We start from the raw sequence: 27,333 nt of genomic DNA, 5'->3' as shown, positions 1-27,333 counted from the left end.
CCACAATAAAAACAAGTTTGAAATAACCATAAATGGATCCTATGGACAATATGTAAAAACTCAATTAAAAGTGACATATTTAACTTTGAAAATGTTTATCTCCTAAGTGCCAACAATTAATAAACTTAGTTTAAAACTGTTAGTTTGTACCAGTAATGAGACAACTGATTTACATAAAAGATAAAAATTCATAAACAAAATAGAAAAAGCAAAAATTACATAAAATATCATAAACGTGATAATAGATTTCAGGACTGTTATTAAAAACAAACTGAAATGTATATATGCTATCACAGATGAGTGGATAAAAAAGACATTTTTAATGCAATATATTAAGGGGTACTAGTAAGTGATAACTACATAAATGCTTGCAGGTCAAGTTCTAAATTTAACCCTGCTGGATGCATATCGTCTAATTGATAGATCCACCATGATTCCCTACGTCTAAGTTTTAGTAGTCTGTTTGAAAATTTGTTAGTGGGTATCCAGTCTATGAACTGAATTTCTCTGCAACTGACTGCGTGGAGATTGAACGCTTGATTTTATCGAAGCGAAGATTCTCTGGTTCAGTTATCAATACTTTGATACAGGCTAGAAAGCCTGTCACTAGAAAAATCTATCATAAGATATGGCGTAAATATCTTTTTGGTGTGAATCCAAGGTTTACTCATGGAGTAAAGTTAGGATTCCTAGGATTTTGTCTTTTCTCCAAGAAGGATTGGAGAAAGGGTTATCAGCAAGTTCCTTAAAGGGACAAATTTCAGCTTTGTCAATTCTGTTTCACAAACGTTTGGCAAATGTATCAGATGTTCAGTCTTTTTGTCAGGCTCTATCTAGAATTAAGCCTGTATTTAGACCTATTACTCCTCCCTGGAGTTTGAATTTAGTTCTTCGAGTTCTGCAAGGGTTCCGTTTGAACCTATGCATTCCATAGATATTAAAGGGACAGTCTAGGCCAAAATAAACTTTCATGATTCAGATAGAGCATGTAATTTTAAACAATTTTCCCATTTACTTTTATCACCAATTTTGCTTTGTTCTCTTGGTATTCTTAGTTGAAAGCTTAACCTAGGAGGTTCATATGCTAATTTCTTAGACCTTGAAGCCCACCTCTTTCAGATTGCATTTTAACAGTTTTTCACCACTAGAGGGTGTTAGTTCACGTATTTCATATAGATAACTCTGTGCTCGTGCACGAGAAGTTATCTGGGAGCAGGCACTGATTGGCTAGACTGCAAGTCTGTCAAAAGAACTGAAAAAAGGGGCAGTTTGCAGAGGCTTAGATACAAGATAATCAGAGGTTAAAAGTATATTATTATAAATGTGTTAGTTATGCAAAACTGAAATGGGTAATAAAGGGATTATCTATCTTTTAAAACAATACAAATTCTGGTGTAGACTGTCCCTTTAAACTATTATCTTGGAAAGTTCTGTTTTTGGTTGCTATTTCTTCTGCTCGAAGAGTTTCTGAGCTTTCAGCATTACAGTGTGATTCGCCTTATCTCATATTTCATTCTGATAAGGTGGTTTTAACGTACCAAACCTGGGTTCCTTCCTAAGGTTGTTTCGAATAAGAATATTAATCAGGAAATTGTTGTTCCTTCCTTGTGTCCTAATCCTTCTTCTAAGAAGGAGCGTCTGTTACATAACTTGGACGTGGTCCGTGCCTTAAAGGGTCAGTAAACCTTAAAAAAAATGTTATATAATTCTACACATAGTGCAGAATTATATAACATTACATTAGCCAAACTTTTTAAATCATAATATTGCCTTTTTATTTTTAAAAAATATCGCCGTTTTACAGACCCGCTCTCTGGGCTCTGCTGAGTGGGTCTGTTGTTTTTACTGAGCGCATCGGGCCAGCTGTATAGTCACAGCCCGGCCCGACCGCCCCATTAGACACAATGCAGCTCGCTCCCGCTGTCAGACAGAGCAGGAGCGAGCTGCATTGTGTCTAATGGCGCGGTCGGGCTGGGCTGGGCTGTGACTATACAGCTGGCCCGATGCGCTCAGTAAAAACAACAGACCCGCTCAGCAGAGCCCAGAGAGCGGGTCTGTAAAACGGCAATATTTTTTAAAAATAAAAAGGCAATATTATGATTTAAAAAGTTTGGCTAATGTAATGTTATATAATTCTGCACTATTTTTTTTAAGGTTTACTGTCCCTTTAAAGTTTTACTTACAGGCAACTAAGGATTTCCGTCAATCATCTTCATTATTCATTGTTTATTCTGGAAAGCATAGGGGTCAGAAAGCTACGGCTACCTCTCTTTCTTTTTGGCTGAGAAGTATCATCCGCCTGGCATATGAGACTGCTGGACAGCAGCCTCCTGAAAGAATTACGGCTCATTCTTCTAGGGCTGTGGCTTCCACATGGGCTTTTGAAAACGATGCATCTATGGAACAGATTTGTAAGGCTGCGACTTGGTCGTCCCTTCACACTTTTTCCAAATTTGATACTTTTGCTTCTTCTGAGGCTATCTTTGGGAGAAAGGTTCTTCAAGCAGTGGTGCCTTCCGTTTAGGTTCCTGTCTTGTCCCTCCCTTTCATCCGTGTCCTATTGCTTTGGTATTGGTTTCCCACAAGTAAGGATGAAATCCGTGGACTCGTCATATCTTTGTAAAAGAAAACTAAATTTATGCTTACCTGATAAATTACTTTCTTTTACGATATGACAAGTCCACGGCCCACCCTGTTCTTTTTAAGACAGTTTTTCTTTATATTTTTTGTAAACTTCAGTCACCTCTGCACCTTTTTAGCCTTTCCTTTTTCTCTTCCTATACCTTCGGCCGAATGACTGAGGGTGGAGGGGAAGGGGAAGGGGCTATATATATACAGCTCTGCTGTGGTGCTCTTTGCTACTTCCTGTTAGCAGGAGGTTAATATCCCACAAGTAAGGATGAAATCCGTGGACTCTTCATATCGTAAAGGAAAGTAATTTATCAGGTAAGCATAAATTTAGTTTTTATAGTAAACTTCCTTAAACTGAATAGGGAAATAACATAAGTGTGTATGAGGCTCGCTCCCTTGCAGGCATACCGATTTGCTTCTTAAAGTCCTGGGGTACAATGGGGTGTGAATACTTAGGACATTTTGAGGTAAAATATCTTTCTTTTTTACATAGAGATGTTCAGGTGATCTATTCTTGACAGCTTTTTACAGCTATGCTGCATCACTTTCAAGTGTTTCAACATTTGGGTATCATCGCCCTTTAATATAACCGTGTTGGCTATGCGAATCTGGGAAATGGGTAATAAAGGGATTATCTATCTTTTTAAATAATACAAAAATTTGAGTAGACGGTCACTTTAATTTTTTTCAAACTTAATTAAATATTATAAATATTTTCTTTCATGTAATTAACAAGAGTCCATGAGCTAGTGACGTATGGGATATACATTCCTACCAGGAGGGGCAAAGTTTCCCAAACCTTAAAATGCCTATAAATACACCCCTCACCACACCCACAAATCAGTTTTACAAACTTTGCCTCCAAGGGAGGTGGTGAAGTAAGTTTGTGCTAGATTCTACGTTGATATGCGCTCCGCAGCAAGTTGGAGCCCGGTTTTCCTCTCAGCGTGCAGTGAATGTCAGAGGGATGTGAGGAGAGTATTGCCTATTGAATGCAGTGATCTCCTTCTACGGGGTCTATTTCATAAGGTTCTCTGTTATCGGTCGTAGAGATTCATCTCTTACCTCCCTTTTCAGATCGACGATATACTCTTATATTTACCATTTCCTCTACTGATTCTCGTTTCAGTACTGGTTTGGCTTTCTACAAACATGTAGATGAGTGTCCTGGGGTAAGTAAGTCTTATTTTTCTGTGACACTCTAAGCTATGGTTGGGCACTTTATTTATAAAGTTCTAAATATATGTATTCAAACATTTATTTGCCTTGACTCAGAATGTTCAACTTTCCTTATTTCCAGACAGTCAGTTTCATATTTGGGATTATGCTTTAAATTATCATATTTTTTCTTACCTCAAAAATTTGACTTTTTTCCCTGTGGGCTGTTAGGCTCGCGGGGGCTGAAAATGCTTCATTTTATTGCGTCATTCTTGGCGCGGACTTTTTTGGCGCAAAAATTCTTTTCGTTTCCGGCGTCATACGTGTCGCCGGAAGTTGCGTCATTTTTGACGTTATTTTGCGCCAAAGATGTCGGCGTTCCGGATGTGGCGTCATTTTTGGCGCCAAAAGCATTTAGGCGCCAAATAATGTGGGCGTCTTATTTGGCGCCAAAAAATATGGGCGTCGCTTTTGTCTCCACATTATTTCAGTCTCATTTTTCATTTGCTTCTGGTTGCTAGAAGCTTGATGTTTGGCATTTTTTTCCCATTCCTGAAACTGTCTTATAAGGAATTTGATCTATTTTGCTTTATATGTTGTTTTTTCTCTTACATATTGCAAGATGTCTCACGTTGCATCTGAGCCAGAAGATACTACAGGAAAACCACTGCCTGCTGGATCTACCAAAGCTAAGTGTATCTGCTGTAAACTTTTGGTAGCTATTCCTCCAGCTGTTGTTTGTAATAATTGTCATGACAAACTTGTTAAAGCAGATAATATTTCCTTTAGTGATGTACCATTGCCTGTTGCAGTTCCCTCAACATCTAAGGTGCAGAATGTTCCTGATAACATAAGAGATTTTGTTTCTGAATCCATAAAGAAGGCTTTGTCTGTTATTTCTCCTTCTAGTAAACGTAAAAAGTCTTTTAAATCTTCTCTCTCTACAGATGAATTTTTAAATGAACACCATCATTCTGATTCTTTGGACTCTTCTGGTTCAGAGGATTCTGTCTCAGAGATTGATGCTGATAAATCTTCATATTTATTTAAGATGGAATTTATTCGCTCTTTACTTAAAGAAGTACTAATTGCTTTAGAAATAGAGGATTCTAGTCCTCTTGATACTAATTCTATACGTTTGGATAAGGTTTTTAAAGCTCCTGCGGTTATTCCAGAAGTCTTTCCTGTTCCTAATGCTATTTCTGCAGTAATTGCTAAGGAATGGGATAAATTGGGTAATTCTTTTACTCCTTCTAAACGTTTTAAGCAATTATATCCTGTTCCGCCTGACAGGTTAGAATTTTGGGACAAAATCCCTAAAGTTGATGGGGCTATTTCTACCCTTGCTAAACGTACTACCATTCCTACGTCAGATGGTACCTCGTTTAAAGATCCTTTAGATAGAAAAATTGAATCTTTTCTAAGAAAAGCTTATCTATGTTCAGGTAATCTTCTTAGACCTGCTATATCATTGGCTGATGTTGCTGCAGCTTCAACTTTTTGGTTGGAAACTCTAGCGCAACAAGTAACAAATCGTGATTCTCATGATATTATTCTTCTCCAGCATGCTAATAATTTCATCTGTGATGCCATTTTTGATATTATTAGAGTTGATGTTAGATTTATGTCTCTGGCTATCTTAGCCAGAAGAGCTTTATGGCTTAAGACTTGGAATGCTGATATGGCTTCTAAATCAACTCTACTTTCCATTTCTTTCCAGGGAAACAAATTATTTGGTTCTCAGTTGGATTCTATTATTTCAACTGTTACTGGTGGGAAAGGAACTTTTTTACCACAGGATAAAAAGTCTAAAGGTAAAAACAGGGCTAACAATCGTTTTCGTTCCTTTCGTTTCAACAAAGAACAAAAGCCTGATCCTTCGTCCTCAGGAGCAGTTTCAGTTTGGAAACCATCTCCAGTCTGGAATAAATCCAAGCCTGCTAGAAAGGCAAAGCCTGCTTCTAAGTTCACATGAAGGTACGGCCCTCATTCCAGTTCAGCTGGTAGGGGGCAGGTTACGTTTTTTCAAAGAAATTTGGATCAATTCTGTTCACAATCTTTGGATTCAGAACATTGTTTCAGAAGGGTACAGAATTGGTTTCAAGATGAGACCTCCTGCAAAGAGATTTTTTCTTTCCCATGTCCCAGTAAATCCAGTGAAAGCTCAAGCATTTCTGAATTGTGTTTCAGATCTAGAGTTGGCTGGAGTAATTATGCCAGTTCCAGTTCCGGAACAGGGGATGGGGTTTTATTCAAATCTCTTCATTGTACCAAAGAAGGAGAATTCCTTCAGACCAGTTCTGGATCTAAAATTATTGAATCGTTATGTAAGGATACCAACGTTCAAGATGGTAACTGTAAGGACTATATTGCCTTTTGTTCAGCAAGGGAATTATATGTCCACAATAGATTTACAGGATGCATATCTGCATATTCCAATTCATCCAGATCATTATCAGTTCCTGAGATTCTCTTTTCTAGACAAGCATTACCAATTTGTGGCTCTACCGTTTGGCCTTGCTACAGCTCCAAGAATTTTCACAAAGATTCTCGGTGCCCTTCTGTCTGTAATCAGAGAACAGGGTATTGTGGTATTTCCTTATTTGGACGATATCTTGGTACTTGCTCCGTCTTTACATTTAGCAGAGTCTCATACGAATCGACTTGTGTTGTTTCTTCAAGATCATGGTTGGAGGATCAATTTACCAAAAAGTTCTTTGATTCCTCAAACAAGGGTAACCTTTCTGGGTTTCCAGATAGATTCAGTGTCCATGACTTTGTCTTTAACAGACAAGAGACGTCTAAAATTGATTACAGCCTGTCGAAACCTTCAGTCTCAATCATTCCCTTCGGTAGCCTTATGCATGGAAATTCTAGGTCTTATGACTGCTGCATCGGACGCGATCCCCTTTGCTCGTTTTCACATGCGACCTCTTCAGCTCTGTATGCTGAACCAATGGTGCAGGGATTACACGAAGATATATCAATTAATATCTTTAAAACCGATTGTTCGGCACTCTCTAACGTGGTGGACAGATCACCATCGTTTAATTCAGGGGGCTTCTTTTGTTCTTCCGACCTGGACTGTAATTTCAACAGATGCAAGTCTCACAGGTTGGGGAGCTGTGTGGGGATCTCTGACGGCACAAGGAGTTTGGGAATCTCAGGAGGTGAGATTACCGATCAATATCTTGGAACTCCGTGCAGTTTTCAGAGCTCTTCAGTTTTGGCCTCTTCTGAAGAGAGAATCGTTCATTTGTTTTCAGACAGACAATGTCACAACTGTGGCATACATCAATCATCAAGGAGGGACTCACAGTCCTCTGGCTATGAAAGAAGTATCTCGAATTTTGGTTTGGGCGGAATCCAGCTCCTGTCTAATCTCTGCGGTTCATATCCCAGGTGTAGACAATTGGGAAGCGGATTATCTCAGTCGCCAAACGTTGCATCCGGGCGAATGGTCTCTTCACCCAGAGGTATTTCTTCAGATTGTTCAATTGTGGGGGCTCCCAGAGATAGATCTGATGGCCTCTCATCTAAACAAGAAACTTCCCAGGTATCTGTCCAGATCCCGGGATCCTCAGGCGGAGGCAGTGGATGCATTATCACTTCCTTGGAAGTATCATCCTGCCTATATCTTTCCGCCTCTAGTTCTTCTTCCAAGAGTAATCTCCAAGATTCTGAGGGAATGCTCGTTTGTTCTGCTAATAGCTCCGGCATGGCCTCACAGGTTTTGGTATGCGGATCTTGTCCGGATGGCATCTTGCCAGCCATGGACTCTTCCGTTAAGACCAGACCTTCTGTCACAAGGTCCTTTTTTCCATCCGGATCTGAAATCCTTAAATTTAAAGGTATGGAGATTGAACGCTTGATTCTTGGTCATAGAGGTTTCTCTGACTCCGTGATTAATACTATGTTACAGGCTCGTAAATCTGTATCTCGAGAGATATATTATAGAGTCTGGAAGACTTATATTTCTTGGTGTCTTTCTCATCATTTTTCTTGGCATTCTTTTAGAATACCGAGAATTTTACAGTTTCTTCAGGATGGTTTAGATAAGGGTTTGTCCGCAAGTTCTTTGAAAGGACAAATCTCCGCTCTTTCTGTTCTTTTTCACAGAAAGATTGCTATTCTTCCTGATATTCATTGTTTTGTACAAGCTTTGGTTCGTATAAAACCTGTCATTAAGTCAATTTCTCCTCCTTGGAGTTTGAATTTGGTTCTGGGAGCTCTTCAAGCTCCTCCGTTTGAACCTATGCATTCATTGGACATTAAATTACTTTCTTGGAAAGTTTTGTTCCTTTTGGCCATCTCTTCTGCTAGAAGAGTTTCTGAATTATCTGCTCTTTCGTGTGAGTCTCCTTTTCTGATTTTTCATCAGGATAAGGCGGTGTTGCGAACTTCTTTTGAATTTTTACCTAAAGTTGTGAATTCCAACAACATTAGTAGAGAAATTGTGGTTCCTTCATTATGTCCTAATCCTAAGAATTCTAAGGAGAAATCATTGCATTCTTTGGATGTTGTTAGAGCTTTGAAATATTATGTTGAAGCTACGAAATCTTTCCGTAAGACTTCTAGTCTATTTGTTATCTTTTCCGGTTCTAGGAAAGGCCAGAAAGCTTCTGCCATTTCTTTGGCATCTTGGTTGAAATCTTTAATTCATCTTGCCTATGTTGAGTCGGGTAAAATTCCGCCTCAAAGAATTACAGCTCATTCTACTAGGTCAGTATCTACTTCCTGGGCGTTTAGGAATGAAGCTTCGGTTGACCAGATCTGCAAAGCAGCAACTTGGTCCTCTTTGCATACTTTTACTAAATTCTACCATTTTGATGTATTTTCTTTTTCTGAAGCAGTTTTTGGTAGAAAAGTTCTTCAGGCAGCGGTTTCAGTTTGAATCTTCTGCTTATGTTTTTTGTTAAACTTTATTTTGGGTGTGGATTATTTTCAGCAGGAATTGGCTGTCTTTATTTTATCCCTCCCTCTCTAGTGACTCTTGTGTGGAAAGATCCACATCTTGGGTAGTCATTATCCCATACGTCACTAGCTCATGGACTCTTGTTAATTACATGAAAGAAAACATAATTTATGTAAGAACTTACCTGATAAATTCATTTCTTTCATATTAACAAGAGTCCATGAGGCCCACCCTTTTTTGTGGTGGTTATGATTTTTTTGTATAAAGCACAATTATTCCAATTCCTTATTTTATATGCTTCGCACTTTTTTTCTTATCACCCCACTTCTTGGCTATTCGTTAAACTGATTTGTGGGTGTGGTGAGGGGTGTATTTATAGGCATTTTAAGGTTTGGGAAACTTTGCCCCTCCTGGTAGGAATGTATATCCCATACGTCACTAGCTCATGGACTCTTGTTAATATGAAAGAAATGAATTTATCAGGTAAGTTCTTACATAAATTATGTTTTTAATGTTTCCTGTCCCTTTCTTGGTATTTCTCATTAAAAATTCTTATTTTGCCAAATCATTTTTTTTTCCTCATAATCTAGGCCCTATAATGATGTTTTTCTTTAGGTAGAAACATCAAGGAGGCCCGCATGCACATTTACCGTTTTTTCTGAGTAACGCATGCGCATCTTGGTCCCTCGCAGTCTTCTCACCAAAAGCAGGGCGGACATCTGGATTGTGACGTATCTGATGATTCACGGAGCTAGCCCAACTCCGGACTTCATATAGAAAAAAATACTTTCTTTTAACAAAAAGCCAGACACAGCCGCAGCGTTCTCTTCCGACAGCTATTACAAACCTTTATGTGACTACATTTTGTGATTAACACTTGTTCAGATGCTTATATTTAGTTGTTGGAACATAGCGCCGCAGCTGTGTCTGGCTATTTTGTTATAAAAAAGTCTTTTTTTCTATATGAAGTCCAGAATCACTTTTGTGTGTTTGATGACTGGGGGGAGCTGGGCTAGCATGGAATCTAAGGTTATGGGGAGCTAGGCTAGCTGTTGGAATGTAATAATAAGGAAAGACTACAACCATTTGACAGCACAGAAATCATTTGTTGTGTTCCAATCATTAGACTCATTCTTATTTTGATACTTTAATCAGCTTCAGCCAGCCTGGCTATGAATATTATAAAATTAAGTGGGTGAAATAGCTTCTCTATTGGATAGGCACAGGAATTAATTTTACATAAACACTGCCTATTTTTATAGGCGGTCGTTTAAAGCAGATTTTATATCAATTTAAAAGTTGAATCAAAGATATTTAGAAGCTTTGTTTCAGCAAAACAGTTGGTTGATCTTTTAACATATATTTATATAATTATACTAATGGGCAAGATTACATATGCAGCGCAGGCTTCATCATAACTGCTGAAACCCGCACCGCCCGTAACTTCACCTTGCACATCGGGGTACCACGTATACGGCTCCGGCAGTTCATAAAGTGCCGTAAATCGGATATACTAGCGATGTCGAGAAATGTGCGTAAATACAAATTTCTGGAGTCGCCAGTGATTTACGGCACTTCAGAAACTGCCGACGCCTAAGAAAATAATAAAAAAAAATATAAAATCTCCCGTAAAAGTCTAACCTGCCTCCCAAGTTTATGGTTCCTCCATGCGGGGTGGCATGTTTCCCCCGGAGGTTGCAGCACGTTTTCGCTTGTTGGCGATTGTTCGTCTGCAGAGTCCAGACGTTTATTTGAGAATGTGCTCGTGCCCTATTGTTCCGGGCCTTACCCATTGGGGAGGGCCTCTACAGTTCCCCGCGGGGGTATCTGTCTCTGAGTGTTATTGAATGACCCTATTGTTACCAGATACAGGGATTTTCAGTCTGATAATTTGAATGGTGCACCTCATTAGACATGTGGGGTAAAGTAATCTCCTGATTGTCGTTTGTTTGAGATCTTTCCCAGTTTTGTGAGCTAGGGCTCCTGCGGGTAGGCCTGTGTCTTTTTGGGCGCTAACCTCCGGGTTGCCTTGTATTTTATTTATATCTGATTGGATGTCTTATTTGTTTTTGTTTCCTTTGGGAACATTCTGGGATTGATACTCTATTACTTCTTCGGAAGTTGTTGGACATGTTAGTCCTCTGTTACAAATGTCTGTTTTCTGTTTTTTCCCCTACGAGTGAGAATTTACGCAGCCTGCCGGTTTAGACCCTAGGTGCAGGCTAGTCCTGTCGGGTTCATTCGGTATTGCGGCTGTTCAAACACGTGGCGCTGTTCTGCTCGGCTGGTTCGGTAGAATCGCTGAGTGCTCAAGTTATCATTGTTTGTTTTTCATGTTAAGCTAAGCATTCGAGAGGACCTGAGTGTCCGTGTTGTGGGAAGGATTGTTTCAGTCCTTATAGCCTTCAGTCATAAATGACCGGGCAGGGGAGTTTTTCCGCTGCGTCACTATCTGACATCTGATTTCATCAGAACTTAGAGTTTCCTCCCCCATGTGGTGGAGGGTGGGAGGGCTTAATGCCCCTTACTGCTATTGAGCGGTTTGGCCTTCATTCTAGGCCTCTGGATTTGTCCTTTTGGGCTTGATCCAACAGCTTGTACAGGATAGCTGTCTAGCATGTGGAAGGTTTACAGTTTGAAACCTGTTGCAGCTCTTAACACCTTGCAGGTGTACACGTAAGCTGTTTCTAGTGTTTCTAGATGCAGCTCTTACTCTTGACTGAGTTATAAGAGGCCTTTTGGGTCTTCTTCCATTGCCTCCGGTTGAGTGGATCTCATTTTAGGGATCTGTATTTCCGGGTGATGGTTGTTCCCTGCAGGGATTTTTGTTTAGCTCGGGGTTCTCTGGAGCTGGGTAGGCTTTGTGGCTTTTTTTTTCTTGTGTCCTCTGCTTGTGCGGAGGTGTTTGGGAGAATAGTACTGTTAGTAGGATTTTTTGACCTCGAGGTATCCCTGGGTCGTCCGGAGGCTCTGAGAAGTATCTTCAGACGACTTCTAGCCTTGCTCCTTGGAGCATTGGACTTTAGCTAGGGGTGGTTCCTTCCTTTGGTCGGGGCTTTCGAGTTCTCTAGCTCTCTGGATTTTCTGGATATGCATCCATACCCTTGTATCTGGATTTTTGGCCAGTTGGGGTGTTTAGTTCTAGGGTAAGGTTTGCCTGAACTATTGGGTACCCGGACCTGTTTTTCTCCCTGAGACTTACGGTTGCTGAAGCTTCGCTTGGCCTTTTTACCGACCCAGTCTGGGTGTGTTTGGAATCTTGGATCTCAGGGCTGGTCGGGGGGGTTCCACGGTAGTGGGAACTGGGGCTACGTCCTTGCTCCATCTACCTAACCTGGTCATGGTTGGACAGGATTTCAGAGTATTTTTTACTCTTTGCCACAGAGTGACCCTCGTCCTCTGGTGGTTAGCCGTGTGGCTTGAGCCTTAAGGGTGGTTGGTTCATACCCAGCTGCTGGCATTGGATGTCCAATTTCTGGTGCGCCTTAGGGTTGCATTGCCCTTGGTTAGCTTGCCAGTGTTCCCGTTGATTCCCTGCTATGCAGGCGAATAGGTTGGCTATGCCTCTGCTTGGCAAGCTACTTGTAGGGGGGTCCTTTTCTAGGAAATCTGTGTTGGGAATTTCTCTTCCCATTAGCCAGTGTCTTCGGGCCTTGAGGACAGTTGTTGCTCTTCCGGTATCATCCCTTTAGGGGATATTCTCCTCCCTATGGAGATAGATCCCTTGCTTGGGGCTTCTCCTGGATCGGAGGCAGAAGATAGGATTGGTTCCCCCGGGGGTCTTGCTGGCTCCAAGCAGACTGTTGGTCCTTTATTTTGATAAATCCTTAGGTCTATGGCCTTGTTGTCTGTTTTCAGAGTCGGGTTATACTTGTAGTCTGTGGGGATGGCTGTGCTATCCTTAGACTTGTTCCTGTACCTGTTTCAGGGATTTTTTTTGTTCCCCTGTTTTGGATCCCTGAGGCTGGTTGGTCCATCTGGCTGTGGGTCTGCGGATCAGGATGGCCGAGCGGTCTAGGGAGCTGTGTTTGGTCACAGTCTCCTCTGGATGTGTGAGCTTTGTTGAGTCTATCCTGTTAGCTTAGTCTGCTAGTGTATAGATTTTCCTTTCAACTGGTTCCATTGATTTCAGAAGGGAGTTTACTCTTCCTTTGGGTTCGGAGGGTATACTCTCCTTGGGGGGCCTCAATTGAGGTTTGTGTTCCCCTTTTTAGGGACCTGTGTGCAAGTCCGGTGACTTAGGTTGCCTGGAGCCCTCTGTCTGGAGGTTGCTTTTGCGGTCTGTTTCTTGCTTGACTGCTTCTTCTTCCTCGCAAATATCCTCTGTGTCGTCCTGTTATGGACTCTGTGTTTTCAATCTTGGGGTTCTCTCCTGGGTGCATTACACATTTTTTTTTCATGGTCGAATGCCTTGCTATTCTTAACACTGGGAGGACTTTGTCTTTTCAGTTGCAATCCGTACTTGCAGGATGTTGGAGAGACGTTTGTTCTGTCTCTGTGCTCAGTCTTATCCCGGGTTTTGCTTGGTATATGCTTGGCCTCCTTTCCCTGTTTGGGACCCTTTGGGCCTCTGTGAGCTGGACTCACTCGTGGAGGTGTTCTTTTTTGTATTAGGGGACCTTTCGGTTTCCTTGGTTCTCCCTTGCCTTGTTCCCTTGGGGGTTTCAGTTGATGTCTCCATTTGTGGAGATGAGTGGTGGAGGACTGTTTGTTGGGTGACGGTGTCTCCTGGAGGACTGTTGGCTCAGTCGAGTCAGTTTGCGGTCTCTAGTTCGGCTTCTGGACTAACTGCAATTCAGTGTCATTGGGGCTGTTTTTTTCTCGGGTAGAGGTTCAGGCTTGGTGCCCTCAGTATGGGCCGCCTATGTACCCTCCCGTCTTGGCATTCAGTGTCCTCTATAGCTTGGGTATTGTTTTCCCAAAAGTAATGAATGCAGCTGTGAACTCTTTCCATTTAAGAAGAAAAACATAAATTATGCTTACCTGATAATTTCCTTTTCTTCTGATGGAAAGAGTCCACAGCTCCCCACCCATAATTTTATGTGGGCGTCCTTATATTCTTCTGGCACCTTTCACCCTGATATTTCTTCTAAAGTTCCTTGTTCCTCGGCAAAATGACTGGGGGGGAAGGGAGTGGGAGGAGTATTTAAGCCTTTGGCTGGGTTGTCTTTGCCTCCTCCTGGTGGCCAGGTTCTTAATTCCCAAAAGTAATGAATGCAGCTGTGGACTCTTTCCATCAGAAGAAATTATCAGGTAAGCATAATTTATGTTTTATTTTAATTGTAACTTAGTATTTTTTAATTTAGATAATTGGGGTTAATTTAGGGGGTGTTAAGTTAGGGGGCTTAGTAATTGAATTAGTTATTTGCATTGTGGGGGTTTGGCGGATTAGGGGTTAATAGTTTTATTAGGTTTATTGTGATGTGGGTTAATGACGGATTAGGGGTTAATATACTTTTAGTTATTGCGTTGGGGGTTGACGGTTGACAGGTAGATATTGCGCATGCGTAAGGTGTTAATTAATATTTTCAGGGAGTTACGGTGCTCACATTTTCAGCATAAGGCTTGCTGCGCCTGCCTCTGTGTGGCGAGGTAAAAACATAAATTATGCTTACCTGATAATTTTATTTCCATCGTGGGGAGGAGAGTCCACAGCTTCATTCATTACTGTTGGGAATTAAGAACCTGGCCACCAGAAGGAGGCAAAGACACCTCAGCCAAAGGTTTAAATACCTCCCCCACTTCCCTCATCCCCCAGTCATTCTGCCGAGGGAACAAAGAACAGTAGGAGAAATATCAGGGTATGAATGGTGCCAGAAGATTAATTAAATTTAGGTCCGCCCATCAGAGATACAGGCGGGAGCCGTGGACTCTCCTCCCCACGATGGAAAACATAAATTATGCTTACCTGATAATTTAATTTCCATCTAAAGGGGAGTAGAGTCCACGGCTTCATCCATTACTGTTGGGAAACATTTACCTAAGCTCTGAATGAAACCGGTAGGGTAAAAGGCGGACCCTAATCTGAGGGCACCACAGCCTGCAAAACCTTTCTCCCAAAAAACGCTTCCGCAGAAGCAACAATGTCAAATTTGTAAAACTTTGTAAAAGTGTGTAAGGAGGACCAGGTAGCTGCCTTACAAATTTTCTCTATAGAGGCCTCATTCTTGAAGGCCCAAGACAAAGCCACAGCTCTAGTTAAATGAGCCGTGATCCTCTGAGGAGGCTTATGTCCCGCTGTCTCATAGGCCAAGCGAATCAAGCTCCTTAACCAAAAGGACAAAGAAGTAGAAGAGGCTTTCTGCCCCTTGCGCTTCCCTGAATACACCATAAAAAGAGATGTAGACTGTCTGAAATCCTTTGTAGCCTGAAGATGAAACTTTAAGGCACGAACCACATCCAGGTTATGAAGTAACCTCTCCTTAAAAGAAGGGTTAGGACACAAAGTAGGAACAACTGTTTCCTGATTAATGTTACGGTGAGACACCACCTTGGGAAGAAACCCAAACCAGTGCGAAGCACAGCCTTATTCGCATGAAAAAACAGAAAAGGATGCTCATATTGCAAGGCAGCCAGTTCAGACACTCTGCGTGCCGAGGCAATGGCCAACAGAAAGAGAATCTTCCAGGACAGAATCTTAATGTCAATGGAATGCATAGGCTCAAATGGAACCTTCTGCAAAACCTTAAGGACTAAGTTTAAGCTCCATGGGGGAGCAGACTGTCTAAAGACAGGCCTGATTCTAGACCGAGCCTGAACAAAAGATTGGATGTCATGGAGCTCAGCAAGTCTCCTATGCAACAAGACAGATAATGCCAAAATCTGTCCCTTTAAGGAACTGGCGGCAAGACCCTTTTCTAAACCCTCTTGGAGAAAGGACAGAATCCTGGATACCTTCACCTTATGCCAAGGATATCCATGCTTCTCGCACCAGGACAAGTAAGTCCTCCACACCTTATGGTAGATGTGACGAGTGACTGGCTTCCTTGTCTGAATTAGAGTATCAATCACACTTTCAGAAAAGCCTCTCTTTACCAAGACTAGGCTTCAATCTCCACGCAGTCAGCCTCAGAGAATCCAAATTTTGATGTTGAAAAGGACCCTGTTCCAGCAGATCCCTGCGACAGGGTAACTTTCACATCGGAGAGTATGACATCCCCACCAGATCCGCAAACCACTTTCTCCGCAAATACGATGGAGCAATCAGAATAGACGAAGCTCACTCCTATTTGATTTGTGCCGCTACACGAGGTAGAAGTGGTAATGGTGGGAAAATGTAAGCTAGGCTGAACCCCCAAGGTACCGCTAAGGCATCTATCAGCTCTGCCTGGGGAATCCCTGAACCTCAACCCGTATAGGGGTAGCTTGCAATTGAGTCGGGACGCCATGAGATCTCTCTCCGGCGTTCCCCACCTGAGACAAATCTCTGCAAATACTTTGGGGTGAAGAGACCATTCCCCCTGGATGGAAGGATTGCCTGCTGAGAGAGTCTGCTTCCCAGTTGTCCACACCTGGATTGTGAATTGCTGAGAGCGAGTAGCTGTGGGACTCCGTCCACTCCAAGATCCGACACACCTCCCTCATGGCTACGGAGCTCCTCGTACACCACCGAGGTAATGTTGTCGGTCTGGAATCTGATGAAGCTGAACGACCCCAGAGGAGGAGCCCATGTCTTAAGAGCATTGTAGATTGCTTGGAGTTCCAGAATATTTATCAGAAGGAGAGACTCCTCCCGGGACCATTTTCCTTGTACCATCCTGGCACCCCAAACAGCTCCCCATCCTGCCAGACTCATGTCCGTGGTCACAATCTCCCAGGACGGTCTCAAGAAGGATGTCCCCATGGACAGTTGCTCTGGACGGATCCACCAAGAGAGGGAGATCCGAGTCCGGGCATCCATGGATATCTGCTGTGATAGATCCGAATGATCACCGTTCCACTGTCTCAACATGCACAATTGAAGAGGTCTGAGATGGAACCTGTCGAATGGAATGACGTTTATGCTGGAAACCATGGGTCCGATCACCTCCATACACTGAGCCACCTAGGGGCTTGAGGAGGACTGAAGGGCAAGACAAGAGGACGCAATCTTCCTGCGTCTATGGTCTGTGAGAAATATTTTCATGGACATAGTCTTTTATCGTGCCCAGGAACTCCACCCTGAGTTGATCTTTCAATCGTGAGATTGGAGCAAAAGAAGAGCCCTCGAATGATCCTCTGCGAGACTGAGCAACGGTGCCTGGACTAGGATGTCGTCCAGATAGGGCGCCACAGCAATGCCTGTGGATCTGGCCACTGCAAGTAGCGCCCCCAGAACCTTTGTGAAGACTCTCTGGCCGTCGTCAGACCAAAGGGAAGGGCCACAAACTGGAAGTGTTGGTCCAGAAACGCAAATCTTAGGAACTTGAAGTGGTCCCTGTGAATTGGCACATGAAGGTAAGCGTCCTTCAAGTCTATAGTTGTCATGAACTGTCCCTCTTGAACTAGGGGCAGAATAGATCTGATCTTTTCCATTTTGAACGATGGAACACTCAAACTTGTTTAAACACTTGAGGTCCAGATTCGGGCGGAACGTACCCTCTTTTGGAACCACAAAAAGATTTGAATAGTACCCTAAACCCCTTTCTGCTTGGGGTACTGGTACGATAACACTGAGAGGAGAGATCTCTCACACACTCTCTCTTTTCTGGTCTTGAAGACAGGTTTGACAGGAGAAATCTGCAGGTGGGATCTGAACCCTATCCTGTAACCCTGGGTGACAACTTCCAGAACCCAAGGGTCCTGCAACCAGGCTTCTGAGAAGAGAGATATTCTGCCCCATACTTGGTCCGGAGTCCCGTCGGGGGCCGCCCCTTCATGGCGTTTTTGTCTTGGCTGGCTTCTTGCTCTGCTTAGACTTGTTTTAAGAATGATCCGGCTTCCAAGTTCCCTTGGACTGGTCTGCTTTCGTGGCGTGCTGCTGGGCCTTATCCACACGAAAGGGACGAAAATTAGATCCTTTAGGCTTAGCCTTCTTATCCTGTGGTAGGAAGGCTCCCTTGCCTCCCGTAATCGTGGATATAATCGAATCCAATCCTGGACCGAACAGAATCTTTCCTTGAAAAGGCAGGGATAACAGCCTTGATTTAGAGGTCATGTCCGCAGACTAAGGCCTAGATTTGGAGTTCGGCGGTAAAAGGGCTGTTAACGCTCCGCGGGCTTTTTTCTGGCCGCACCATAAATTTAACTCTGGTATCGAGAGTTAAAACAAATGCTGCGTTAGGCTCCAAAAAAGGAGCGTAGAGCATTTTTACCGCAAAAGCAACTCTCGATACCAGAGTTGCTTACGGACGCGGCCGGCCTCAAAAACGTGCTCGTGCACGATTCTCCCATAGGAAACAATGGGACTGTTTGAGCTGAAAAAAAACCTAACACCTGCAAAAAAGCAGCGTTCAGCTCCTAACGCAGCCCCATTGTTTCCTATGGGGGAACACTTCCTACGTCTGCACCTAACACCCTAACATGTACCCCGAGTCTAAACACCCCTAATCTTACACTTATTAACCCCTAATCTGCCGCCCCCCGCTATTGCTGACCCCTGCATATTTTTTTTAACCCCTAATCTGCCGCTCCGTAAAACGCCGCCACCTACGTTATCCCTATGTACCCCTAATCTGCTGCCCTAACATCGCCGACCCCTATGTTATATTTATTAACCCCTAATCTGCCCCCCACAACGTCGCCGACACCTACCTACACTTATTAACCCCTAATCTGCCGAGCGGACCTGAGCGCTACTATAATAAAGTTATTAACCCCTAATCCGCCTCACTAACCCTATCATAAATAGTATTAACCCCTAATCTGCCCTCCCTAACATCGCCGACACCTACCTTCAATTATTAACCCCTAAACTTCCGATCGGAGCTCACCGCTATTCTAATAAATGGATTAACCCCTAAAGCTAAGTCTAACCCTAACACTAACACCCCCCTAAGTTAAATATAATTTTTATCTAACGAAATAAATTAACTCTTATTAAATAAATTATTCCTATTTAAAGCTAAATACTTACCTGTAAAATAAATCCTAATATAGCTACAATATAAATTATAATTATATTATAGCTATTTTAGGATTAATATTTATTTTACAGGCAACTTTGTAATTATTTTAACCAGGTACAATAGCTATTAAATAGTTAAGAACTATTTAATAGTTACCTAGTTAAAATAATAACAAATTTACCTGTAAAATAAATCCTAACCTAAGTTATAATTAAACCTAACACTACCCTATCAATAAAATAATTAAATAAACTACCTACAATTACCTACAATTAACCTAACACTACACTATCAATAAATAAATTAAACACAATTGCTACAAATAAATACAATTAAATAAACTAGCTAAAGTACAAAAAATAAAAAAGAACTAAGTTACAGAAAATAAAAAAATATTTACAAACATAAGAAAAATATTACAACAATTTTAAACTAATTACACCTACTCTAAGCCCCCTAATAAAATAACAAAGCCCCCCAAAATAAAAAATTCCCTACCCTATTCTAAATTAAAAAAGTTACAAGCTCTTTTACCTTACCAGCCCTGAACAGGGCCCTTTGCGAGGCATGCCCCAAGAATTTCAGCTCTTTTGCCTGTAAAAGAATAAATACAATACCCCCCCCCCCCCAACATTACAACCCACCACCCACATACCCCTAATCTAACCCAAACCCCCCTTAAATAAACCTAACACTAAGCCCCTGAAGATCTTCCTACCTTGTCTTCACCATCCAGGTATCACCGATCTGTCCTGGCTCCAAGATCTTCATCCAACCCAAGCGGGGGTTGGCGATCCATAATCCGGTCCAGAAGAGGCTCCAAAGTCTTCCTCCTATCCGGCAAGAAGAGGACATCCGGACCGGCAAACATCTTCTCCAAGCGGCATCTTCGATCTTCTTCCATCCGGTGCGGAGCGGGTCCATCTTGAAGCAGGCGACGCGGATCCATCCTCTTCTTCCGATGTCTCCCGACTAATGACGGTTCCTTTAAGGGACGTCATCCAAGATGGCGTCCCTCGAATTCCGATTGGCTGATAGGATTCTATCAGCCAATCGGAATTAAGGTAGGAATTTTCTGATTGGCTGATGGAATCAGCCAATCAGAATCAAGTTCAATCCGAGCTCAATGCGAGCTCAATCTGATTGGCTGATGGGATCGGCCAATCGGATTGAACTTGATTCTGATTGGCTGATTCCATCAGCCAATCAGAAAATTCCTACCTTAATTCCGATTGGCTGATAGAATCCTATCAGCCAATCGGAATTCGAGGGACGCCATCTTGGATGACGTCCCTTAAAGGAACCGTCATTAGTCGGGAGACATCGGAAGAAGAGGATGGATCCGCGTCGCCTGCTTCAAGATGGACCCGCTCCGCACCGGATGGAAGAAGATCGAAGATGCCGCTTGGAGAAGATGTTTGCCGGTCCGGATGTCCTCTTCTTGCCGGATAGGAGGAAGACTTTGGAGCCTCTTCTGGACCGGATTATGGATCGCCAACCCCCGCTTGGGTTGGATGAAGATCTTGGAGCCAGGACGGATCGGTGATACCTGGATGGTGAAGACAAGGTAGGAAGATCTTCAGGGGCTTAGTGTTAGGTTTATTTAAGGGGGGTTTGGGTTAGATTAGGGGTATGTGGGTGGTGGGTTGTAATGTTGGGGGGGGGGGGGTATTGTATTTATTCTTTTACAGGCAAAAGAGCTGAAATTCTTGGGGCATGCCCCGCAAAGGGCCCTGTTCAGGGCTGGTAAGGTAAAAGAGCTTGTAACTTTTTTAATTTAGAATAGGGTAGGGAATTTTTTATTTTGGGGGGCTTTGTTATTTTATTAGGGGGCTTAGAGTAGGTGTAATTAGTTTAAAATTGTTGTAATATTTTTCTTATGTTTGTAAATATTTTTTTATTTTCTGTAACTTAGTTCTTTTTTATTTTTTGTACTTTAGCTAGTTTATTTAATTGTATTTATTTGTAGCAATTGTGTTTAATTTATTTATTGATAGTGTAGTGTTAGGTTAATTGTAGGTAATTGTAGGTAGTTTATTTAATTATTTTATTGATAGGGTAGTGTTAGGTTTAATTATAACTTAGGTTAGGACTTATTTTACAGGTAAATTTGTTATTATTTTAACTAGGTAACTATTAAATAGTTCTTAACTATTTAATAGCTATTGTACCTGGTTAAAATAATTACAAAGTTGCCTGTAAAATAAATATTAATCCTAAAATAGCTATAATATAATTATAATTTATATTGTAGCTATATTAGGATTTATTTTACAGGTAAGTATTTAGCTTTAAATAGGAATAAGTTATTTAATAAGAGTTAATTTATTTCGTTAGATAAAAATTATATTTAACTTAGGGGGGTGTTAGTGTTAGGGTTAGACTTAGCTTTAGGGGTTAATCCATTTATTAGAATAGCGGTGAGCTCCGATCGGAAGTTTAGGGGTTAATAATTGAAGTTAGGTGTCGGCGATGTTAGGGAGGGCAGATTAGGGGTTAATACTATTTATGATAGGGTTAGTGAGGCGGATTAGGGGTTAATAACTTTATTATAGTAGCGTTCAGGTCCGCTCGGCAGATTAGGGGTTAATAAGTGTAGGCAGGTGTCGGCGACGTTGAGGGGGGCAGATTAGGGGTTAATAAATATAATATAGGGGTCGGCGGTGTTAGGGGCAGCAGATTAGGGGTACATAGGGATAACGTAGGTGGCGGCGATTTGCGGTCGGAAGATTAGGGGTTAATTATTGTAAGTAGCTGGCGGCGACGTTGTGGGGGGCAGGTTAGGGGTTAATAAATATAATACAGGGGTCGGCGGGGTTAGGGGCAGCAGATTAGGGGTACATAAGTATAACGTAGGTGGCGGTCGGCAGATTAGGGGTTAAAAATTTAAATCGAGTGGCGGCGATGTGGGGGGGACCTCGGTTTAGGGGTACATAGGTAGTTTATGGGTGTTAGTGTACTTTAGGGTACAGTAGTTAAGAGCTTTATGAACCGGCGTTAGCCAGAAAGCTCTTAACTCCTGCTATTTTCAGGCGGCTGGAATCTTGTCGTTAGAGCTCTAACGCTCACTGCAGAAACGACTCTAAATACCAGCGTTAGAAAGATCCCATTGAAAAGATAGGATACGCAAATGGCGTAGGGGGATCTGCGGTATGGAAAAGTCGCGGCTGAAAAGTGAGCGTTAGACCCTTTAATCACTGACTCCAAATACCAGCGGGCGCCCAAAACCAGCGTTAGGAGCCTCTAACGCTGGTTTTGACGGCTACCGCCGAACTCTAAATCTAGGCCTAAGACTTTAGCCACAGAGCCCTGCGAGCTAAAACGGAAAAACCTGACACCTTAGCGTTCAGGCGAATAATTTGCATATTGGCATCACAGATGAAAGAATTGTCGACCTTCAGCGCCTTAATCTTATCCTTTTATCTTGTCAATGGAAGTCTCCCCCTCGACCATTTCACACAGGGTTTCACACCAATATGTCGCAGCTCTGGCAACCACGGCTATGGCCGCTGCCAGCTGAAAAACAAATCCTGTGTGTTGAAAAATCTTCCTTAACATGTTTTCCAACTTTTTATCCATGGGCTCTTTAAACAACGAACTATCCTTGAGGGGAATAGTTGTCCGCTTTGCGAGCGTGGAGATGCCACCATCCACCTTAGGGACAGTACCCCACAGCTTGATCTGAGAGTCTGGAACGGGGAACAGTTTCTTAAAGGAAGAAGGGGAAAAGGAAGAACCTTAATCGTTCCCATTCATTGTTAATAATATTAGCCATCTTAACAGGAACCGGGAAGGCCTGAGGCACCACCCTGTCCTCATATACCTTATCAAGCTTAGGAATCGCAGGTTCCTCCGGAAGCTTTGGTTCCCGGAACCTCCAGAGTAGCAAGCACTTCAGCAAAAAGCGCAAATTCTCTATCTTAAACCTAAAGTCAGGCTCCTCCGCAGCCGGAGGTTTAGATGACAAGGACTCAGACCCAGAAGGGGCCTCCTCCGAAGACTCGGAGTGGGCCTCGTCATCGTATAACGCCTCTATTATTTACATAGGCGTAGACAACCCCTGGGCCGGGCAGCCATGATACGCCCTACACTTGCGCTTAGCAGAACATGGTAAGGCATGGATCACTTTCGATACCGCCATTTGCAGTTGATCCGCAAAATCTGATGGCCAACGAATCTCTCCCGCAGGAGTAATGGTTGGACCCTGGGGCGCTGCATGTGCAATTGGAGATAAATGCAGGGAACACACCTCACGGGACGGGGAACCCTCAGAGGTGGACGGCTCAGTAGTACTAGACATTGGTTAACTTTTAGATGTCGTAACTTTATCAAGGCATGTGGAACATAGTTGAGCAGGCTATTCTACCAGAACCTCCTCACAATAAACACAGGAATGAGACCTCTTTAAAGAAGGAGAACCCTCTAACGTGTCAGAGTCCTCCATAGCTTGCGCTTTTATTACGAACTAGATTAACTTAATAAATAGACACCTTTATAACTTACAATGGCCGGGGCACTCACCACCTCCTATGACCCGGACTACAGAAACCATTTTGTCTCCTGCGCCGTTGATCAATAGAGGAAGAGAGCCACACCCGGTCACATGGAATGCCTGACAGGACCGCCCCTGCACTAAGGAGAAAAAAGGGCCGCACAATACTCCCGTAAGTAACCTGAAAGTTCCACACATTGCCAGAGCTTCATCTCGAACATAATGCAGCAATGACACAATAAACAATATCATGTATAAACCCCCCTGTACAATAATCCCTTTTCGAGGAATATTAACCCTTGATTCTTTAAAGATAAAAGGCGTCACACTGTGACCCTGTCTTCCGTATCATTATGTACTAAAAAAATGAAACTATCTTGCCAGAATCTACACCATGGAATAGGAACCCGGCCCTTCAAGTGTGACAGGTTAGTAGCTTCGCTCCTGACATGGACTTGAGTGCAGAAAGCAGGCAGCGAAACTAGTCAACGCTGATTGCTTGTGGAGCTTTTAATATAAGTCGGGATGGTTTCGCAGAAAGGACTCTCCCTGCATCTCCAGACTCTTATCTTTCGCCCAGGCCCTCACTGAGAGGCTGATAGAACTACTTAAAACTCCAGTCCCAATGTGAAGAGTACTACCCTCCATAAGAGATTACTTTGATCTTCTGCACTTCTCTGCCATCCTCCTGTGACAAAAGGCAAAGAATGACTGGGGGATGAGGGAAGTGGGGGATGTATTTAAGCCTTTGGCTGGGGTGTCTTTGCCTCTTTCTGGTGGCCAGGTTCTTAATTCCCAACAGTAATAAATGAAGCTGTGGACTCTCCTCCCCTTTAGATGGAAAATGGAGTAAAATTTCTCCATTTTCACTGTGTAAGTCCTTGCACTGAATATAGTAAAGTGTTAGTAAGTATCCTACAGCGGTAAGAATGTGACCTCTGGCTCCTTAACAGAGTGGGTCCCTAGCCACCCACATTACAGGTTAATATACAGGGAAAGGCTGAAGGAGCGCCTGATCAAAGGCAAGGTCTAAAAGCAAATCTAAATTTAAAAATTAATGTAAAGTCTAAAAACAGAGAATAATGGGGATGGAATATAAATCTTAAAAATTATGTATATTTAATAACATACATGCATAAAATAAATCACAAGATAGTGCATGGATCCATGACTAAGTTAATACAATCTTAAAATAAGAAATAATAAGACACAAACTGTTGAAATGTGACAGTCAGATGAGACAAGACAAGTAGGAATAACAGTAAAATATACAATCAATCAATCAATTTGGATATGAAAAACATACGAACAGGAAAAATAGTAGTGTTGAGTGAATAGATGTCGAGTAATAGGTAATACATATTAGTATTAAAGTTCATCAAATGATAACTCGGTTCTCCTCCTATGTGATTTCCAAAGTGCAAGTGCAGATAAAGGAAAAAAATCCACAATATGAATGCTGTGCTCAAAAATTCAAAGTATTACAAAAATGGAATCAAAATAAAATGTGAAAAAATGTGGCAAAGTGTACAAAAATGTGGCAAAGTGTACAAAAATGTCAAATAATGTTAAAAATTAAAAAATATGTAAAAAAATGTATACAGCTGTGTGTATCCAAAAAACAAAAATCAATAAGTGATATTAAAATGAGAATCAAAGTTAGAGTAGATATAATCCAATTGAAGATAGCCAAAAAACTTGTGAATATAAAGGTCCTCAAATCCTGTAAAAAATAAATAACATAGAGCAGTACTGTTATATTGAATGACAAGTGATTGAAATATATCTCACCATATATTTGCCAACGCGTTTCGGACCACTGTAGGGCCTTTCTCAAGACTACTTGCACCGAATATGTGATACTGATTTGCGGCCAGGTGCTATGTTAGCTTATGGGAGTAAAAATTGGGTGAAATATACACGCCGCATTTATGATGTAAAAACCGGCGTTGATGGCTTGTGCGGGCGACGCCTCATATGTAATCTTGCCCAATGTGTTTTATTTTCGTAATATTTTGCAAAGATTTCTAACCCTTTAATGCACTGACAATTTTAAAACAACCCAGAATGCACTCTGCCTTTTCATAGCTTCTGCCTGCACAGACAAACCTGTCAACATGACTTGAGTCCCTATTTGGCCTACTGTAACATGTATATTCCCATCAGGATGTTCAGGACTAGTGTTCTTCAATACAATGAATAATGCTTTTTTTTAGATGCTTCTGGTACTTTGTAAGTGAGAGCCTTAGTACTTGCTATCTATAATAAATGTATCTCTCTGGCTGAGACTGTAGATGATTCCTTAAAGTTCAGTCTTATAATGTACTGTTAGGCTCTGACTTACCCCTATTCCTATTTTAGTTTGATAACTGGACATTATTGTAGGAATTAATTTTGTTAACTACATAACAATCAACATTTCAAGAAAAGGGAACTTGAATCATTTTGTTCCTTTTCTATCTACAGCTGCCTAACCTTTCTGTTGTCATTACCTAGAGCTCATTGTTTTGTACTCATGTTCCTACCGCACTTCTGCAAAGCATCCTCTCAGATCTACCATAACCAGCTCCACAAGAGCCTTATTTCCATATTAGATATCCTATTAGATCTCTCCTGTGCCAGACAAAATTATTCAAATCAAAATCTTTAGGGTACAAAGTACATTTTAAAAAATAAATGTCCCCATCTTTTCTTATATCTTCTAAACCATCCTACTTTTTAACAAGCTATTCGATCAAGTCAATGGAAATTTACTTTCGTAGTGGTTGGACATACACAGGGTGGTTTTTAATTAGGCATAGATCCAAGAAATCTAAAGTTCCTGAAGATTTCAACTTGAGTATGGATTTCTTGAGACCCTTGTTGCCTGGCCCAAATTGATATACCTATTGCTTTTTATTCCTCCTTATTTTCTATATCTTTTCTTTATATTTGAGCATCAGCATTTTCAGTTTTTAACCTATAGACAGACCATCAGTCTCTAGGTCAGGAAGACGGATCTTCGCTCTGGGGAGATTATCTAAGATGTCTCATTAGCGCTGCAAGGTCCTTCAAACTATTTTACAAAGACAAATTTTAGCTTGAAAGCTCTTTATCTTGCTACACTGAGTTATGTATGTTAAGGAGAGACACCTACTACAATATAATGCTAAAAAAAAACTGAAATACAAGAATAATGTTGTTATAAAAGCATATGCTTTCATGTATCTTTTGTCAAAAAATTCTTCATAATCTTTTGTATTTTCTGAATATTAATATGTTGAACAATGTAATTTTATTTTTACTTTTATTTCTACAGACAAACAGTGGGAAGGTTTTCAATGTGATTGCATCTTTAAATAATGAAGTAGACGTTATCATCTATAAACATGGAGGAATATTAAACTATGTAGCTCGGAAGTATTTATAGTGACATACACAAAGGACAATAGCTACTAAAAAGGACTTCAGATTGCTCCTGTGTTATCTCATCAGCAGTGGATGGTGTGAGAGGACGCATATGTGGAACTTCTGCACTTTCAGTTAAAGACTGGTGCTATTGGCATGCCTTTCTTAATCCTGCACCCCTGGACAAACGTCTGTTTGCTTAGATAATTATGGAAGAGTCTGTGTCTCATGAAAAGGCACTTGTACAAACACTCTGCTCTATAAAACTGAACTGCTATTTTATGGAGCAGTTTTAAAACGACAAAAAAAGCAGTGGCCTATTATTTAAAAAATTAAATATTCTGCTTTTACAGAAAAAAAAATCTCTCAATCACTTGCTGGATTTAAAGCTGCCACTGAAACAAAGACTAATTTACTTTATATTGTGTTCATAACACAATATTAGTTATGTTTAAAATATAATAAAATAAAGATACTGAAACTTTCATCTTAGATTTTTTTTTCTATCTTTTAATTAATTGATTTGATAAACATTTAAATATAAGTTGTTTTTTTATGATATACTAATTTGTGTTAAAATGACTGACACACATCTCTAGAAAATATTCAAGATAACTTATTACATTTTTGTTCCAGAAGATGGAAGAATAGTTGGTATGGCAAAACACCACTAACATACCAGAGCTTTGCTCCTCCATAATCAG

The 27,333-nt window shown here is 41.4% G+C and overlaps 1 protein-coding gene across 3 annotated transcripts in view; it reads left to right on the top strand.

Moving 5' to 3' along the window:
- The window catches only part of IREB2 (iron responsive element binding protein 2), a gene marked incomplete in the record, with an annotated part of 432,524 nt that extends 405,410 nt beyond the window's left edge, over window positions 1-27,114 (top strand). For all 3 annotated transcript variants that reach the window (XM_053717273.1, XM_053717272.1, XM_053717271.1), the window contains 1 exon segment: window positions 26,541-27,114. In XM_053717273.1, coding sequence (XP_053573248.1) covers window positions 26,541-26,651 — 111 coding nt within the window.
- Window positions 27,115-27,333: the final 219 nt, after the last annotated feature.

Source organism: Bombina bombina, chromosome 6 (genome assembly GCF_027579735.1).
Source record: "Bombina bombina isolate aBomBom1 chromosome 6, aBomBom1.pri, whole genome shotgun sequence".
NCBI lineage: Eukaryota > Metazoa > Chordata > Amphibia > Anura > Bombinatoridae > Bombina > Bombina bombina.
This window is presented reverse-complemented; position numbering and strand designations above follow the sequence as displayed.